General features: G+C 47.3%; 1 protein-coding gene across 1 annotated transcript in view; it reads right to left on the minus strand.

Moving 5' to 3' along the window:
• The window catches only part of LOC127580247 (golgin subfamily B member 1-like), a 72,007-nt gene extending 57,126 nt beyond the window's left edge, over positions 1-14,881 (minus strand). Inside the window, exons 1-3 of the mRNA XM_052033399.1 lie at positions 14,684-14,881; positions 2,736-2,845; positions 1,528-1,680 (exon numbers count right to left, since the gene is read on the minus strand). Of these exons, the coding sequence (XP_051889359.1) occupies positions 1,528-1,680; positions 2,736-2,837 (255 nt within the window). The 5' untranslated portion in view covers positions 2,838-2,845; positions 14,684-14,881. The remainder of the gene's footprint in view (positions 1-1,527; positions 1,681-2,735; positions 2,846-14,683) is intronic.
• Between the last annotated feature and the right edge of the window lie 4,941 nt (positions 14,882-19,822).

A 19,822-nucleotide genomic window follows, 5' to 3' on the forward strand; every position in this document is an offset into this window, starting at 1 on the left:
TCTTACCCTCACTGGGGTGCGGCACAGGCAGCAATCCAGAGATTACTACCCTTGAAGTCCTGCTTTACAGCTTCCTACCAAGCTCCCTATATTCACTCTTCAGGACCTCATCTCTTTTCCTACCTATGTCATTGGTACCAAAATGTAGCACAACTTTTGGCTGTTTGCCCTCCCCCTTCAGAATGCTCTGGACCCGATACGAGATGTCCTGACCTTGGCACCTGAGAGGCAACATACCATCTGGGATTCTCTTTGACATCCACAGATTCTCCTGTCTGCTCCGCTTTACAATTCAATCCCCTATTAGTACTGCTCTCCTCTTCTCCCCCCTTTCCTTCTGCGCCACACAACCAGGCTCAGTGCCAGAGACCTGGTCACTGCAGCTTTCCCCTGGTAGGTTTCCCCCCCTCTAAGTGGTAGCCAAAGCAGTATACCTGTTACTTTGGGGAACAGCCATGGGGGGTACTCTGCACTACCTGCCTATTCTCCTTCCTTCTGACAGTCACCCAGCTACCTGCCTTCTGTAGCTTCGTTGTGACTGCCTCCCTGTCGCATTTATCTATGAACTCCTCGTACTCCCGTAGGAGCCGAAGGTCATCCAGTTGCAGCTCCAGTTCCCTAACACTGTCTGTAAGGAGCTGCAGCTGGATGCACCTCATGCAGATGTAGCTATCAGGGAGACTGCAGGTCTCCCAAAACACTCACATCTCACAAGATGAACACACCAACGACCCTGGAGCCATTTTAAGTACTCTAGCCTGGCACTAAAGGAAAAATCAAAGACAGAAATAAAGAAAGGAACTTACCAGAGACTTACCTTAGCCTCCGCCTCATCTCACCGAAGCCTCTTGAGCCAAAGCCTCAAGTGCTCCACCCTAACCCTGGTCCACTCCAACAATGGCTGCTCCGCTTCTACCTACCTTCCTTTTATTGGCTGCTGTTAATTAGCCAGTCAACTATTAACAATTTGCATAGTGCCCCTTTTAGACTTTTGCAAGGTGAAACTCACAAGCACAAGCACATAGACTCACCTCTAGATGTGGGTTCACTGGTGTCTTGTAAAGATGCAGTAAGATTTCCCTACTTTAAGACTCCAGCCCCTTTTAAATAAGGGCCAACATTCCATTAGCCTTCCTTTTTGCCTGCTGCACTTGTGTGCAGGCTTTCTGTTTCATGCATGAGGACCCCCAAATCCCTTTATACAGCAGCTTTCTGCAATTTTTCTCTATTTAAAATATACTCTGGTTCAGGAATATTCAGGGGAATCCTAGCCAATGATATTTCATTAGAATTCTGATGAAAGATCTTTGACCACAGGCATTAACTGTTTTCCTCTCTCCACAGATGCTGCCTGACCTGCTGAATATTTCCAGAATTTTGTGTATTTTTCTTTGTTTCCAAGAACCACTTCCATCAAACCATAAGTATAATTGCCAGTGGGTACAAGAGGGAGAGACTTCAATGGGCACATTAGAGCACCAAAAGCCATAACTCCAGACCAAATTAGAGGTAAGTACTATAACATACCTTTAATGCAGCATCTTTGCTCTGAAGTTGAAAGTCTTTCTCGCGTATAAGTTCTTTAAGTTGAATGACCAACTGCTCTGTGTGTGCAAGACGCTCCACCACATCTTCTGATACGTCGCTACTGGTCTCCATCTCAGACTGGTGACTGGTTTCCTACATAATACAAATCCATAGCTCAAACATGGGAATAGGTCAGGCCAGCAATTAATTATGGCTGTAGCCTATTGGGGAAGCTGCGAATAGTTTTACTCCTTTTAACACTTCCCTGTGTACAGTACAGAATAATATTTGAAAATAACATACAAGTTGTAGTAGTAAGCCAAATGGGCACCAAGTTTGCTCTGCCAATTAAAAGCAAGGTTGAACTTTTGTCTTAGTTTCCCAGTTGTAACTTTCAATTCCTTTAGTGGCCCCAAACCTATTCTCTTTTGAACACATTCATTGATTAAGCATCCAAAGATTCACAACCCTCAGTGATAAAATTTTCAACTTACTGGTCAATTAGTTATCTTGAGATAGTGACCCTAGTTTCTTCAGCAAAGGAAACTGCCTCTTAACACCTACACTGTCAAACAAGCCTCATCAAAATCAATTTTCAATCTTCCAATTTCCAGGGAATATCGACTGTTTTACATAACCTCTCCTCACTGCATAGCCTTTCATTCCAGGAATCTAATGCACTCTTGTAAAGTAAATGGTCTCATGTTTCAGACAGCAATTTGGTAAACCCACACAAAATGGAAATGTAATGAAAAACTTTTGCTGATTACACTTTCAGCCCTACCCCCTCAACCATTTATAGTCTCTGATAATACCCCTTTACACTCATTAGTGTCTCATATGTGATACAGAATAAGGAGTATATTGTTCACTTTTGTCAACATTCTTCCCATCTCTAGGGTAACATGTTTCAAACATAACTCACAGTACCTCTTACTCACTTTATTTCCAGACCTAACTCACCCCAGTTGGAACCATTCCTATTAATTCTATTCAAAGAGATTAATCACTGCTCCACTATATTCCGACTATGTACCTCAACGTTACTTTTGACATGGGCAGAATAGAAGCCTCCTTCTGAAACAGAACTTTAAAATGAAAGAAAATATTTGCGGCAGAAAGTAAATCAGTGATACCAACACCTAATTGACACAGGAACTGCAGCTATCTGGAACATTATTGCTAAACCCAGACTACGTGTTACTCACTGCTCCTTGGGAGGCATTAGACCCATTTCCACTATCTTCGCCAGAGAGGTCTTGCAGCACAGTGTTGACTCCTTTTGCCAGGTCTGACAGGCGACTCAACATGGTGGGATCTGCATGAGAAACAAGAAACAAAGTGTTAGGTGACTCCTCGATCAATAAGATAGGGCAAATGATGATGTACCAGGAAGTTAGTTAGGGTAAAGGGGAATAGAGCATAAAAAATAACAGCAGAAGGCTATTTGGCCCCTTATGCATGTTCCACCATTCAATAAGATCGCAGCTAATTGTTTTTTTACCTCAGTGCCACTTTCTTGCACTAACATCACAATCCCTTGAATCGCTCAATATTCATTGCTTTGTGTCTTGAACATACTCAGCAACTGAATTTCCGCAGTCTTACCTGGTAGTAATTTCAAAGGATTGATCACCATCCGGGTGAAGAAACAAGTCCTGAATGGCTGATCCTTATTTTGATATTGTGACCCTGGAGTTTAGATGTCACAGCCAGATGAAACATCAACTCTGCATCTACCCAGCCAAGCCCAGGAAGAATTTTGTCTCTTTCAGTAAGGTCAGCTCTCATCATTCTAAACTAAGCATTCAGGAGTAAACCTCTCCTCCCATGACAAACCTACATCTCATGAGTCAATCTGACGCAGATTCCCTCAATCACAAGTGTAGCCTTTCTAAGGTAGGGAGACCAGACCTCAACATTCCAGGTGCAGGGAAGATGTCACTAACTTTGCACTCAAATACTCTTTCAATAAATATTGTTTGCCTTCTCAACCTCTTACTGAATCTGCATAATGACCTTCAGTGATTTGCATAGAACACCCAGGTCCCTCAGAGTGGTAACATCGTTCAATCGCTCACCATTTAAAAGATATTCTGACTTTTCTCTTTTTTTCTACCAAAGTGGATGCCTTCAATTTATTCCACATCTTATTCCATCTGCTATGTCCTTGCCCTTTCTTCTAAGCCTGTCTGCATCCCTCCGAATTCTCTGCATTTTCCTCAGGACCAACACTGCCACCAAGCTTTTAATCATCAACAAACTTGGAAATATTACACTTGAGCACCTCATCCAACTCATTGATAGAGACTGTAAACAGGTAAGACCACAGCACCTATCCCTATGGCAACTGAAAGCTAGGCCTGTGATCACAGCCCCTCAGTCCAAAAATGAACCATTCCCCTCTGCCTCCCATCACCAAACCAATTTTAGATCCAGTTTATTCCTACGCTGTTTTTGTTCTCCCAACTAATCCTTCACTGTGCCAATATATTACCCCATATATCACACAGTCTAATTTTACATGATAATTTCTTGTGTGGCACCTTATTGAGGGAGATCTGAAAGTCCAAATACACCACCGCAATTGGTTCACCCTCATCTATTTGAGGAGTTACAACCTCAAACAATTCTAACAGATTTTTCCAACATGATTTCCCTTTTATAAATCCATATTGACTGTGCCCAATCCTATCATTTCCTTAATAATAGATTTTAGCATTTTCCCCATTACTGACGTCAGCCAAGAATAAAGGGAAGGAGGTGGGGAAAGACTACACGTCTTCCCACCCAGTCACTTGCAAGGATGCCATCCCCTTCTCCCAGTTCCTCTGTCTCCGCTGCATCCGTTCCCATGATGAGGCTTTCCACTCCAGGACATCTGAGATGTCCTCCTTTTTCAGTAAATGAGGTTTCCCTTCCACCACCATCAATGCTGCCCTCACCCACATCTCCTCCATTTCCTACACGTCTGCCCTCACCCCATTCCCCCCGACATAACAGGGACAGGGTTCCCCTTGTCCTTACCTACCATCCCATGAGCCTCCACATCCAACACATCATTCTCCACAACTTCTGCCACCTCCAACAGGATCCCACTACTAGGCACATCTTCCCATTCTCCCCTTCTCTCCGCTTTCCATATGAATTGCTCTCTCCATGACTACCTTGTCCACTCATCCCTTCCTGTAGATGACCCTCCCGGCACTTATCTCTGCAACTGCACTAAGTGCTACACCTGTCCCTACACCTCCTCCTTCACCACCATTCAGGGGCCTAGACAGTCCTTCCAGGTGAAGCAGTGTTTCACCTGTGAATCCGAGTGTGTCATTTATTGAATCCGAGTGTGTCATTTATTGAATCCAGTGCTCCCAGTGCGGCCTCCTCTGCATCGGTGAGACCCGACGCAGATTGAGTGACCGCTTCGTCGAGCACCTTTGTTTTGTCCATCACAAAAGCAAGGATCTCCCGGTGGCCATCCACTTTATTTCCACATCCCAGTCCCATACTGACATGTCTATCTATGGCCTCCTCTACTGCCATGTTGAGGCCAGACATAGGTTGGAGGAACAACACCTCATATTCCGCCTTGGGAGTCTCCAACCTGACGCCTCAACATCGATTTCTCTAACTTCCAGTAACCCCTACCCTCTTCTCCCCCCCTTTTTATTTCCCATTCATCTTCCCTCATTCCTGTGGCCTCCTTCCCCACCCTCATGACCTGCCCATCTATTCTCCACCTCCTTCCCTTTATTCTTTGGTCCACTGCCCTCTCCTACCAGATTCCTTCTTCTTCAGCCCTTTGCCTCTTCTACCTATCACCTCTCAGCTTCTTTCTTCTCCCCACTGCTCCACCCACCTACCTTCCCCCTCTCACCTGGACTCACCTATCACCTGAACTCACCTATCCCCTGCCAGCCTGTGCTCTTCCCCCTCCCCTAACCTTCTTATTCTGGCTTCTGCCCTCTTCCTTTCCAGTCCTGATGAAGGGTCTCAACCCAAAACTTCGACTGTTTATTTCTCTCCATAAATGCTGCCTGACCTGCTGAGTTCCTCCAGCATTTTGAGCGTGTTGTTTAAAAATTATAAATAGACTAACAACTGTCAATGTGGATTGTTTGCATGTGGCTTATTAATATATCCCATAAGCAAATACTTTACACAGTAGTTATAATCTAGATCTCACTACCAAAGAAAGTCATTGGGATAAATATCATAGACCAAAACATTCATAAAGATAAACCCACAAGGAAAGGAATTGAAAGATATGCTGGAGGGCTGGGTTGATGTAGGTGGAATGGAAGGAGACATGTGCAATATAAACATGCTGTACTGAATATTCAGTGCAATTTGCTCAATGGAGGAAAAAAGACAAAGGGACAGGAACATTATGACAAATGCTTCAAAACAATGTAATGACATTGGCACTCAGGTTTTAGCAAGCATTGCTGAAGCACATCAGTTCAACCCTCTTCCTCTTTCAAACTCTGGTTTTAACTTATCCAATTGTAACTACCTATTTGGAGCAGGAGCTTGGAAAAGAGACGAGTCTCTGTGCTTGTGAGTTTCACCTTGCAGGAGTCTAAAAGGGGCACATTTGCAAATTGTTAACATTTGACTGACTAATTAACAGTAGTCAATAAAAAGAAGGTAAGGTTAAGCAGAGTAGCCATTGTTGAAGTGGACCAGTGTTAGAGTGGGGAGACTGAGGCTTTGGCTTTAGGCTTCGGTGAAAAGAGGTGGTAGGGTAAGGTAAGTTTCTTTTTTCCTTTAGTGCCAGGCTAGAGTAGTTAGAATGGCTCCAGGATCAGTGGTGTGCTCATCTTGTGAGAGGTGGGAGTTCTGGGAGACCTGCAGTCACCCTGATAGCTACATCTTCATGAGGTGCATCCAGCTGCAGCTCCTTACAGACCATGTTAGGGAAATGGAGCTGCAGCTGGACGACCTTTGGCTCCTACAGGAGAACAAGGAGTTCATAGATAAGAGCTACAGGGAGGAAGTCACTCCTAAGCAGCAGGAGGCAGGAGAAGGAAGGAGAATAGGCAGATAGTGCAGAGTACCCCGTGGCTGTTCCCGTCAATAACAGGTATACTGCTGGGGGTACGACCTACCAGGGATAAGCCGCAGTGACCAGGTCTCTGATACTGAGCCTGGTCGTGTGGTGCAGAAGGGAAAGGGGGGAGAAGAGGAGACCGGTAGAGATAGGGGATTCAATAGTAAGGGGGGGCAGACAAGAGATTCCGTGGACGTGAAAGAGAATCCCGGATGGGTGTCAGGCTCTGGGGTGTCTCAGTTCAGGTCCACAGCATTCTGAAGGGGGAGAGTGGACAGTCAGAAGTCGTGGTACATTTTAGTACTAATGACATAGGTAGGAAAAGAGATGAAGTCCTGAAGAAGGAATATAGGGAGATAGGTAGGAAGCTGAAAAGCAGCACCTCAAGGGTAGTAATCTCTGGATTGCTGCTTGTGCCACATGCCAGTGAGGGTAAGAATGATTTGGCAGATGAATGCGTGGCTGCAGAGTTGGTGCAGGGGGCAGGATTTCAGATCTGTGTATCATCGATATCTCTCTTGGAGAAGGTACGACCTGTACAAAAAGGACAGGTTACACCTGAACTGGATGAGGACCAATATTCTTGCGGACAGGTATGCTAGAGCTGTTGGGGGTGGGGATTTAAATCAGTTTGGCAGGGGGATGGGAATCCAAGTGATAGGTTAAAGGTTGGTGCATTTAGTGTACAAGTAGATGCAGCGTGTAGAAAGACTGAGGAAGGATAGGCAGTTGAAAGGGCAAAATTGCAGTCAGTTGGATGGGCTGTGGTCTGTCTACTTTAATGCGAGAAGTATCAGGAACAAGGGTGATGAAATTAGAGCATAGGTAAGTACATGGAACTATGATGTTGTGGGCATTAGAGACTTGGCTGTCACAAAGGCAGGAATGGCTGCTGGATATTCCAGGGTTTAGATGTTTCAAAAGGGACAGGGATGGAGGTAAAACAAGGGGGAGGGGAGTGGCTTTGCCGATCAGGGACAGTATCACAGCTGTGGAAATGGAGGACATCCTGGAGGGATCGTTTACTGAGTCAGTGTGGGTGGAAGGAAGGGAATGATCACTCCATTGGGAGTACTGTACAGACCCCCAAATAGCAGCAGAGACACTGAGAAGCAGATCGAGAGGTGGACTTTGGAAAGGTGCAAAAGTAACAGGGTTGTTGTCAAAAGTGATTTCAACTTCCCTAATATTGATTGGCACCTCCTTAGTGTAAAGGGGATAGATGGGGCAGAGTTTGTTAGGAGTGTCTGGGAAGGATTCCTGACACGGTATGTGGACAGGCAGACTAGAGGAGAGGCTGTACTGGACCTGGTACTAGACAATGAGCCTGATTGGGTTTCAGATCTTTCAGCGGAACAGCATTTTGGAGACAGCGATGATAACTCCTTGGCCTTTACCATAGCCTTGGAGAGGGATAGGAACAGATGATATGGGAAAATATTTAATTGGGGGAGGGGGAATTTTGATTCTATTAGGTAGGAACTTGGGAGTGTAAATTGGGAACAGATGTTCTTGGGGAAGTGCACAACGGAAATGTGGAGGTTGTTCAGGGAGTACTTGCATGGGGTTCTGTATAGGTTTGTCCCACTGAGGCAGGGTAAAGATGGTAGAGTGAAGGAACCATGGTTGATAAGAGATGTAGAATATCTTGTCAAGAAGAAGAAAGAAGCTTATCTACGGTTTAAAAAGCATGGATCAGACAGGGCTCTGGAGAGTTACAAGGCAGATAGGAGGGAGCTTAAGAATGGACTTAGGAGAGCCAGAAGGGGGCATGAGAAGGACTTGGTGAGTAGGATTAAGAAAAACTCCAAGGTATTCTACATGTTTGTGAAGAATAAGAGGATGACTAGAGTGAGGGTAGGACCGATCAGGGATAAAAGAGGAAAAATGTGCCTGGAGTCAGAAGAGGTAGGGGAGATCCTTAATGAATACTTTGCTTCAGTATTCACCAGAGAGAGAGAGACCTTGATGTTTGTGAAGATGGCGTATAACATGCTGATATGCTAGAGGACATCAACGTGAAGAAAGAGGATGTGCTGGAACTTCTGAAAAACATTCGGATAGATTAGTCACTGGGGCCGGACGGGATATATCCAAGGTTATTACAGGAAGCGAGGGAAGAGACTGCTGTGCCTTTGGCAATGATCTTTGTGTCCTCACTGGCCACAGTAGTGGTGCCAGAGGGTGACAAATGTTGTTCCTTTGTTCAAAAAAGGGAGTAGGGATAACTCTGAGAATTACAGACCAGTGAGTCTTACTTCAGTGATGGGCAAATTACTGGAGAAGATTCTTAGAGACAGAATTTACGAGCATTTGGAAAAGCATCGGCTGATTAGGGACAGTCAGCATGACTTTGTGAGGGGCAAGTCATGTCTTACGAGCCTGATTGAATTCTTTTGAGGATGTGACAAAGCACATTGATGAAGGTAGAACAGTGGATATGGTGTACGTGGATTTTAGTAAGACGTTTGATAAGGTTCCTTCTGGAAGGCTCATTCAGAAAGTTAGGAGGTACGGGATCCAGGGAAACTTGGCTGTGTGGATTCAGAATTAGCTCGCTCATAGAAGACAGAGGGTGGATGTAGATATGTGGAGGAACAGAGAGACTTGGGGTCCATGTCCATAGATCCCTCAAGGTTGCCCTGCAGGTTGAAAGGGTTGTTAAGAAGGAGTATGGTGTGTTGGCCTTCATTAGTTGGGGTACTGAGTTCAAGAGCCGTGAGGTGATGTTGCAGCTCTATAGAACTCTGGTCAGACCACACTTGGAGTATTGTGTTCAGTTCTGGGAGCCTCATTATAGGAAGGATATGGAAGTGTCAGAGGGTGCAGAGGAGATTTACCAGGATGCTGCCTGGATTGGAGAGCATATCTTATGAAGATGGGTTGAGTGAGCTTGGGCTTTTCTCTTTGGAGCGAAGGAGAATGAGATCTGATGGAGGTGTGCAAGATGATAAGAGGCATAGACCGAGTAGGCAGTCAGAGACCTTTTTCCCCCAAGGTGAATGTGGCTAACATGAGGCAGCATAATTTTATGGTGATTGGAGGAAGGTATAGGGGGATGTCAGAGGCAAGTTGTTTTTTTTTACAGAGTTTGTTTTTCAGCATGGAACACCCCACCGGCAGAGGTAGGGGAGATAGATATATTAGAGACATTTAAGAGACTCTTAGATAGGAACATGAATGATGGAAAAGTGGAGGGCTATGTGGGAGGAAAGGGTTATATAGATCTCAGAGCAGGATAAAATGTCGGTACAACATCGTGGCTGAAGGCCCGGTACTGTGCTGTATTGCTCTATGTTCTATGTGAGGACAAATGAAAGCTGACAGCAGGTGTCCAGTTTTACAAAGCTGTATTTTAAACACATTCTCATAAATGCATGAAACACCAGCTGATACAAGCACAAGTTTATACAAAACTGAAATGGATCTGTTTCCAGTGATATTATTGTAAATTCCCCTGATGTCAACAAACCCCAGCAGTAAGACAGAATACAACTTGGGGCAAATGATTTGCTGAAGCTTCCAGAACGAATCCTGTGGATTTCTATACCTACAGCTTGCATTGGAATCAAATCGCTTGATGACTACATTTCCCAGCAGGCAATGTACTTTCTGAATAAGACAATTATATATAGCAACAACTATTTTGACTAAAAGAATAATATCGTACAGAAGGAAGCCATTTGGATCACTGTACCTATGCCACCAATATCCAATAGAAAAAACATACAAAGTATTTTTCATGTGTTATACAACCAAGTAGCCTGCTAGACTTGGTCACAGAGGATTAAGAAACTGCTTTATACTTTGGTACTGGAATCACCTCTCGGGATGGATCATAAAAAACATAATATCAGCAGCAGTACATCATTCAACCTCTTTTACCTGTTCTGTCATTCAATCATTGTGCCTGGTCTTTTACCTCACTGCTATTTCCTTGCACTGACCCCATATCCCTTGATGCCCTTAAATCTAAAAATATGTTGATTGTGTTGACTACATGTAGCAATTGGGTTTCCACAGTCCTCTTGTGCAGTGAATTCTACAGATTCACCATGCTCTGGATGAAGAATTCCTTTTCAACTATTCTGAATGGCCCATCCTTCAGTTTGACACCGTAACCCCCAGATTCAGACACCCTAGCCAGGGAAAACATCAACTCTACGGCTACCCAGTCAAGCCCCACAAGAAACATAGAAAAAAACCTACAGCACAATTCAAGCCCTTCGGCCCACAAAGCTGTGCCGAACATGTCCCTACCCTAGAAATTACTAGGCTTACCCATAGCCCTCTATTTTTCTCAGCTCCATGTACCTATCCAACAGTCTCTTAAAAGACCCTACCGTATCCGCCTCCACTGTTGCCGGCAGCCCATTCCATGAACTCACCACTCTATGAGTGAAAAACTTACCCCTGACATCCCCTCTATACCTACTCCCCAGCACCTTAAACCTATGTCCTCTTGTGGCCACCATTTTAGCCCTGGGGAAAAGCCTCTGACTATCCACCTGATCAATGCCTCTGACTATCCACCTGATCAATGCCTCTCATCATCTTATACACCTCTATCAAGTCCCCCCTCATCCTCCGTCGCTCCAAGGAGAAAAGGCCGAGTTCCCTCAACCTGTTTTCATAAGGCATGCTCCGCATTCCAGGCAGCATCCTTGTAAATCTCCTCTGCACCCTTTCTATGGCTTCTACATCCTTCCTGTAGTGAGGCGACCAGAACTGAGCACAGTATTCCAAGTGGGGTCTGACCAGGGTCCTATATAGCTGCAACAATACCTCTCAGCTCCTAAATTCAATTCCACGATTGATGAAGGACAATACACCGTATGCCTTCTTCACCACAGAGTCAACCTGCGCAGAGTTTTGCACATTTCAATGAGATCAGTTTTCATTCTGCTAATTTCAGGAGTACAGTCCTTGTCTGCTTAACTTCTCCTCTTACAACAAACCCATCTTCTCGGGAATCAATTTGATGAGTCTTCACTGGACTCCCTCTCTTGCAAGTATATCCTTTCTTTGGCAGAGGAACCAGACTACTTAAAATATTCCAAATGCAGCCTCACCAGCGCTCTGTGTAATTGAAACAACGTACTGCTACTCTTGTACTTAAATCTTCATGCAATAAAGGCCATCATGTTTGCCCTCTCAATTGTTTGTTGAAGCCAAACTTGCATAAAAATAACTCCCAGGTCCCTCTGAACACCACACCATTTAAAAAAATATTTTACCTTTGTTTTTTTTCTACCAAAGTGGATGACCTCATTTTTCTACATTATATTCTATCTGCCATTTCTTTGTTCAGGACATACGAAGAGACAGAGAGGAGTGGGAACATGCAAGGAGGTTGATATTTCACCTACAGCACACATGCTGTGCATCCCCAAGTACTGTAATTTAAGATTAATGCAGATTCAACTGAAAGAGTATGGATTGGAACAGTAGTAGTTCCTGTAGTATTTGTGATTGGTGAGTTATGATAGTCTCATTTTATAAGCCACATTAGTGTTCTGATCAATGAGATTCGTGAACCAGCTTGGAATTTCTGTTTATAACTCACAAATGAGGAAAATTATTTATTTTCACAATGTACCATGGTGGAATTTGAACTCATGATCCCTGCTGCTCCGGGTGAGGAATCACAAAATTCCCGTACTTTGAACATTGAACCTGTTGTAACACCAACCACAAATACTGTAAAAAAAAACTAGCCCGCATCAGATGTGGAGATTATTAACGAGATAGTCTTATTCTAGCCAAAACTGTGATGGTTTGTGTTTCAATCTGATGAACATTGACCTAAAAGACAACACCAGTGAAGCATAACAGGGTTCCAGCAATTCCCACACCCACTACCAAAACAGGAATCTGCTTTTTCTTTTCCTGCTCCCACTTGTTAGATTCCCTCAATTCCAGATAAGACAAAAGTTTCCCCGTTCACTAGAGGTGGCTGTCAGTGGGGTGAGGCACATTGGGAGGCAAAAGATGTACTATGAACATAAGGGTTGATACCACTGGGCTAGGCAGAACTAGTGCAGATCAACAAGGCCACTTGAAATGCAGACCAGCAGCTAGAGAACAAAGGGAGGTAACACATAATCATAATCGCTATTCTCTATTTTTATCCAAAAGCCCTTGCCCATCATTACAGTGTAATTTAGCACCAACACATAACACCCCTCCTTATTACCCAGGCATTTGGCTTTTCTCATGCCCAACATTCCAACAGCATCTGAAACCCAGTATCTAATATCTAAATGATTCACATTCTCTCCCTGTGCTCCAGTAGCTGGGTGTACCCACTCTCTGCACCCAAGCTTACTCTCTGGGTTGAGCTCAGTACCTCAGTTCTCCAAGGCTCTGGTATCCCAGTGACCTTGCACACCCACTCCCACCCCAACCCTCTTGGCTATGGAGTCCAAGTGATCCTCCCCACCCACATGCATTAGTATCCCAGTTGCCCTACCCATTCCCCCACCAAAACAAAACCTCACCCCCAGTTCTGGTATTTGGGAGACCCCATCCCCCACTAATCCTCAGCTCTAGCAGCTAGGCGATTCCCACTCCTGGACAGCCCTAACTCCACTTTCCAGGTTCTGTATAAGGGTGATCCCACAACCTCCCATGGCTCTGGAATTTGGGACACTCACAATCCTCCCAATCACTAGTATCTGTAGGACCTCCTTTGCCATCACTCACAGGGTCTATTGTCAGAGGGACACCCTCCTGGGCTCTCGTATCCCTCCTGCTTCCTCCACCACTAGTCACTGAGTATCTGGTGTACCTTTTTGACTCTGAGGTTCGAGTCCTACCCCATGTCACCTGTCCAAATGACCATCGACCTTCCACATTCTGCCCTGAAAACAGTACACAGCCCCAAGGCTCTGGTGTCAAGATGTTCAACCCTTCCCAAGGCCAAAGTATCTAGGTGAATCCCCATTGTCCAAAGCCTCAGCTGTAGTATTGAGGTGACCTCCCCTCCCCCAACACACAACCCTACCAGTTTTGGTATCAAGTTTGTTCCTCTCTCCCTTCCAGACTCTGGTATCTAAGTGACCCCACCTTCATACCACAGTGTGTGGGAGTCTGGATGGTTACTCCCACAATGCCCAGATTCTGGAATCTGGGGCTGATATCACGGTGAACGTTCCCAGGCTCCAGCGTCCGGGCAGAACCACATCAGAGGTTCTGCTATCTGGGCAACCCTCCCACACCCCACCAGCCTCTTGTGTAAGAGACTCCTCCTCCTCCTTTGGGCTCTGGTGCCTGGGCAAGCGCAGTCTGGTACTGGACTACCCCTCAGGCCTGCAACAAGCAGGATTCCCTGCAATGCCCAAACTCTGGTTTCTGGTAACTGGACATCTGAATGACCCAACCCCACCGGATACTCCAGTATCAGGTTGACCCACCTACACCCCCCACCAACGTCTCGGGGAGACTGACCCCGCCTTGGAACACCCACCCCCAAACCCTGGTCTCCGGGTGATACCTCCCCACACCCAAACACTGCTCTCTGGGTGACACCCCCCACCCCCAAACCCTGGTCTCTAGGTGACACCACTCACCCAAAACCCTGCTATCTGGGTGACACACACCTCCCCCCACCAAACACTGGGGTCTGGGTGACACCCCCACCTCAAACCCTGGTCTGGGGGTGACACACCACCCCCAAACCGTGGTCTGTGGGTGACACACCCCCACCCCAAACCCTGGTCTGGGGGCGACACACCCCTCCCCCACAAACCCTGGTCTGGGGGTGACACACCCCTCCCCCACAAACCCTGGTCTGGGGGTGACACACCACCCCCAAACCCTGGTCTGGGGGTGACACACCCCTCCCCCACAAACCCTGGTCTGGGGGTGACACCCCCCCACCCCCAAACCCGGGTCTGGGGGTGACACACCCCTCCCCCACAAACCCGGGTCTGGGGGTGACACCCCCCACCCCAAACCCTAGGTGACACCCCTCCCCACAAACCCTGGTGTCTGGGTGACACCCCCACCCCCTCCCCTGCCCTCCCGGACTCGGGTGATCCCTGCCCCCCACCCCCATCCAACCCTCCAGGATCAGGCCCACTGCCTCTCCCCAGGTTTTACCGGACTCCGCTCTCTGGGCCGCCGCCAAATTTCTGCCCGGTCCCTGGCGGGAAGCCGATTGACAGGATCAGGCTGCCGGCGGAGCCACCTGTCCGGGGGCAGAGCAGCGGCGGCCGGGCCGGCCTCCAGTCACCGTCCAGCTCCCCCTCCGCCACTTCCGAGCAAACAACAGCCACATCAGCACCGCCACCCGGAACCAAACCCCCCCCCCCCCCCCTCTGCCGGGCTACACTTCCGGGAGTGTCACCCTAGCAACGCGGAGAGAAGGCCGAGGGAGAGGGAGAAACGAAGGGAAACAGCAGCAAGTCGAGTAGCGAAAACCTGTCGGGAATTAGACCAAAGAAACAGGGTGAGGAAAGGCGAGAGACAAAGACATGAGCAGTGTTGCCGACCCTGCCGCCGTCCCCCTCCTGTCCCCGTCCCCCTCCCGTCCCCCTCCCCCTCCCGTCCCCCTCCCCCTCCCGTCCCCGTCCCCCTCCCGTCCCCGTCCCCCTCCCGTCCCCGTCCCCGTCCCCCTCCCGTCCCCGTCCCCGTCCCCCTCCCGTCCCCGTCCCCCTCCCTCTCCCGTCCCCGTCCCCCTCCCGTCCCCGTCCCCCTCCCGTCCCCGTCCCCCTCCCGTCCCCGTCCCCGTCCCCCTCCCGTCCCCGTCCCCGTCCCCCTCCCGTCCCCGTCCCCCTCCCGTCCCCGTCCCCGTCCCCCTCCTGTCCCCGTCCTGTCCCCGTCCCCCTCCTGTCCCCGTCCCCCTCCTGTCCCCGTCCCCCTCCCGTCCCCGTCCCCCTCCCGTCCCCGTCCTGTCCCCATCCCCCTCCTGTCCCCCTCCTGTCCCCGTCCCCCTCCTGTCCCCGTCCCCCTCCTGTCCCCGTCCCCCTCCTGTCCCCGTCCCCCTCCCCGTCCCCGTCCCCCTCCCCGTCCCCCTCCCCGTCCCCGTCCCCCTCCCCGTCCTCGTCCCCGTCCCCCTCCCCGTCCCCGTCCCCCTCCCCGTCCCCGTCCCCCTCCCCGTCCCCGTCCCCCTCCTGTCCCCGTCCCCCTCCTGTCCCCGTCCCCCTCCTGTCCCCGTCCCCGTCCCCCTCCTGTCCCCGTCCCCCTCCTGTCCCCGTCCCCCTCCTGTCCCCGTCCCCGTCCTGTCCCCGTCCCCGTCCTGTCCCCATCCCCCTCCTGTCCCCCTCCTGTCCCCGTCCCCCTCCTGTCCCCGTCCCCCTCCTGTCCCTGTCCCCGTCCCCCTCCTGTCCCCGTCCCCGTCCCCCTCCTGTCCCCGTCCCCCTCCTGTCCCCGTCCCCCTCCTGTCCCCGTCCCCCTCCTGTCCCCGTCCCCCTCCTGTCCCCGTCCCCGTCCCCCTTCTGTCCCCGTCCCCGTCCCCCTCCTGTCCCCGTCCCCCTCCTGTCCCCGTCCCCCTCCCCGTCCCCGTCCCCCTCCCCGTCCCCGTCCCCCTCCCCGTCCCCGTCCCCGTCCCCGTCCCCCTCCCCGTCCCCGTCCCCCTCCCCGTCCCCGTCCCCCTCCCCCTCCCCGTCCCCGTCCCCCTCCCCGTCCCCGTCCCCGTCCCCCTCTCCGTCCCCCTCCTGTCCCCGTCCCCCTCCCTGTCCCCGTCCCCGTCCCCCTCCTGTCCCCACTTCCAGGGGAGACCCACCAGAGGTTTTTTTTATTCCAAAATAAACTTTATTCATCATAAAAAACACTCTATATACAACAATAAAACAGTGCAAACCTTTACATTTGTGTACGGATCAATCATTAGCGTTACCTTTTTATATAAAAACACAGCACCAATGCCACTGGTGTGGCTGCCTGGGGTGATACCCCAGTCCCATATTTACAATATTTAAGGGGCTTTCTTGCCTGACACCGCCCCTCCCTCTCCAGTGGCAGAAGAACCCTAAACTGTCGTCCTTCCCCACCGAGCCCTTGCAATGGCTGCACCCAGCTTCGGTGTGTCTCTCAGCACGTACTCCTGCAGCCTGGAATGTGTTGGAGTGGTGGGAAATACCCAGGCAGGGGTACAGGTCTGTTACAGACCAGGAGAGGTGGTCCTGGTGCCAACTTCACCTTTCAGAATATGTGGACTCTCGCAACATCTGCACGTTTACTGCCACTGCTTCAGTTCAGGATGTTTGTTGCCATCGATTAGGGATGGATTTCCAACCAGTTTCATCATACACCCATTCCGCGAGTCCATTACAATCTGCATCCGCTTCACAGTTCACTGTACTGCCTAGCTTTGTATTGCAGGCAGATATTGTAGCTTATACCTCCAAGTCTATGTCATTCATGTTGATGCGAAAGAATATTGGCCATAACACTGGTGCCTGAGGAATGCACTACAACCTTATCTTGCTCAGCCAACTTTGTATCCATGCTGTTGGTGTCTTTTATGTCATGTGCTTCAGCTTTGCTGAAAAACTTACCATGTGGCACCTTTTCAAACCCTTCATATGCACTGCATTAACTACATTACTCTCAACAACTCCAACTTTATCTCATAAAAAAAGATCTTTCAATGCTGACAAACATGATTTGTCCTCCATAGATCCCTGCTGGCTTGTCTTAATTAATCAAGTTTCCTCCAGGTGACTATTAATCATGTACCATATCAATATTTCTAATACCTTTCCACCATCAAGATTAAGTCGAGTCGAGTTTATTGTCATATGCGCAAGTACATGTATGCACAGGTGCAATGAAAAACTTACTTGCAGCAACATCACAGGCACCTAGCATCAGATAAGCAGCATTCACAAGAAAAAACATAAATTTATCATAAATTATACACAATTTTTATAAGACAACACAATTAGAACAAAAAAGCAAAGTCCATTTTTTTGAAAACGGTTGCTAAACTGTAGTGATTAGGGTTTTGCCAGTTGGTTCATGAACTGAATGGATGAAGGGAAGTAGCTGTTCTTGAACCTGGTGGTATGGGACTTCAGGCTTCTGAACCTCCTGCAGGATGGTAGCTGTGAAAAGATGGCATTGCCAAGATGGTGGAGATCTTAGATGATAGATGTTGCCGTCTTGAGGCAGAGCACATCCTGTAGATACTACCAATGCCCACGATGTATTGGGTAGAGTCCACTACTCTCTGCAGCTTCTTATGTTCCTGTGCATTTGAAATGATTGGCTTTTGGCTGCTGGGTTTATCCCAACTTCCTTTTTTGAACAAGAGAGTAATGCTCGCTACTCTCTAGTGCTCTGGCACCACCACCACATCCAAAGAGCACTGAAATATTGTGGTCACTGCCCCACAATTTCTTCCCCTATCTCCCTCAAAATCTGAGGATACATCCCATCCAATCCTGGTGACTTGTCAACAATAAGTTCAGCCAATTTTTCTAATACTTCTGTGCTATCAAGTTTTAATGCATCCAGTATCTTTGATATCTCTTTAACAACTTCTTTGGTGAAGACAGATGCAAAATACACATTTAGTGCCATAACAGTTCCCTCAGCATCCATGCACATTCCATTTTTGTCCTTAATGACCTCCACTCTTTCATGTACTACACTTTTACAATTTATATGCCTGTAGAATACTTCTGGATTTCCATTTATGTTATATTTCTTTTCCCATATGCTCTCTTTGCCTCTCTTCCCCTGTTTTCTGTAATCAGCTTGGTTCTTACTAGTATTTACAACCCAACACTTGTCAAATGCAGCCTCTTTTTATTCATCTTCCTGGATATCTCTGATTGTTTTAGTTCAGAGAAAATATCATGTTTATGTTTGAGGAAGGAAAGGATTTGGGGATGATGTAAATTAAGTGTTCAGGGTTCTAAGGGAAAATCATGACATTGATCTGGATAAATTGTTTCCACTGTCCAATTCATAGGGAACAGAGGTTACATGATATGTGAATTACACTCTTAATTCCAAGTTTTGAGACCTCAGGTGTTGTCATGTAACAGATCAGTTGAATTGAATAAATGGTTAACTTTCATTTAGAAGAGATTGCATCTTGATAATAGGTGACTGTATTTCCATTTATAGCTGATTGTTCAATGTCTGATTATCCGTAACATCCAGCCAGCATAGCCTAGTTTATACGGTTGTTATTTATAATCTTCATAAGGTTAATCTAGCAGTGCTAATCACTTAGCTGCTTCTACCAATAGGGTTTTAAGGCAGGAGATCAATGGAATCCCTGGCACAGTGGCCTAAAATTGAATGGTTATCCATTCATTCTATGAATTTCCCTCTGAGGCTTTGTCAGGTGGTTATCAGACACAGTAATGATTAGTAATTCTTCCTTATGATTTAATTTTCAGAATGAAAAATGACTTACCCTTGTACTGATCCTTTTGGCAGTATAAAAAAAAGTCAGGATGCTCCTGAGAGGAAAGGGGAAAAAGAAGTTGGCACGAGGAAGTAAGAGAGGAATTAAGGAGGCCACTGAAGGGGCAAGTGAATATTCAAGACAAAATTGATGGATTTCCTGGATAAACAGCATGGTCTGCTAACAGTATGGTCCCCACAAGCCTTTTGCTCAAGTTCCAGAATTTGAAGGCCCAAGACATGGTTTCTGTGTTTCCCTGTTTCTCCTACTGGAACATAAGAAATATAAGCAAAAGTGGCCACAAGCTTGTCATTTAATAGATCATGGCTGATCTTTTACCTTATCCCCCTTCTTGCCTATGATTCTGCTGCAAGTAAGTTTCTCAATGCACCTGTACATACTTGTGCATATGACAATAAACTCGACTTTGACTTTTGCCTATGTAATCAAAATCTATCAAGATCGCATTAACTGTATTCAAAATATCAGAGTCCTCCAGGAGAGATAATACTAAGCATTCATAATCCTCTGACAAAATTTCTTCATCTTAATCTTAGGTGGCTGACCCATTATTCCAGAACTATAATCAAAGACTCTCAACATCTTGGATGTGAACTGCTTCAGAATCTTTCATGCTATGAATTATTATCAGAGCTACGACAATAAATGGCAAAAATTAGCTCTCTCTTAATGAAAATAGATGCATCACTGAACCTGGTGTTGTCATTTTCCAGATCTACTGGAGTTTGACTGATTGTCTTTGTAGACTGGAGGGACAATATTTTCTCAAATTAATATTTTTTCCCCCTTTTTCCCCTCCAATTGGTTATGGGAGACTGGAGATGATGGAGATGATAGTACACAAAATAGAGGTG

Source organism: Pristis pectinata, chromosome 19, assembly GCF_009764475.1.
Source record: "Pristis pectinata isolate sPriPec2 chromosome 19, sPriPec2.1.pri, whole genome shotgun sequence".
In the NCBI taxonomy this organism is placed as follows: domain Eukaryota; kingdom Metazoa; phylum Chordata; class Chondrichthyes; order Rhinopristiformes; family Pristidae; genus Pristis; species Pristis pectinata.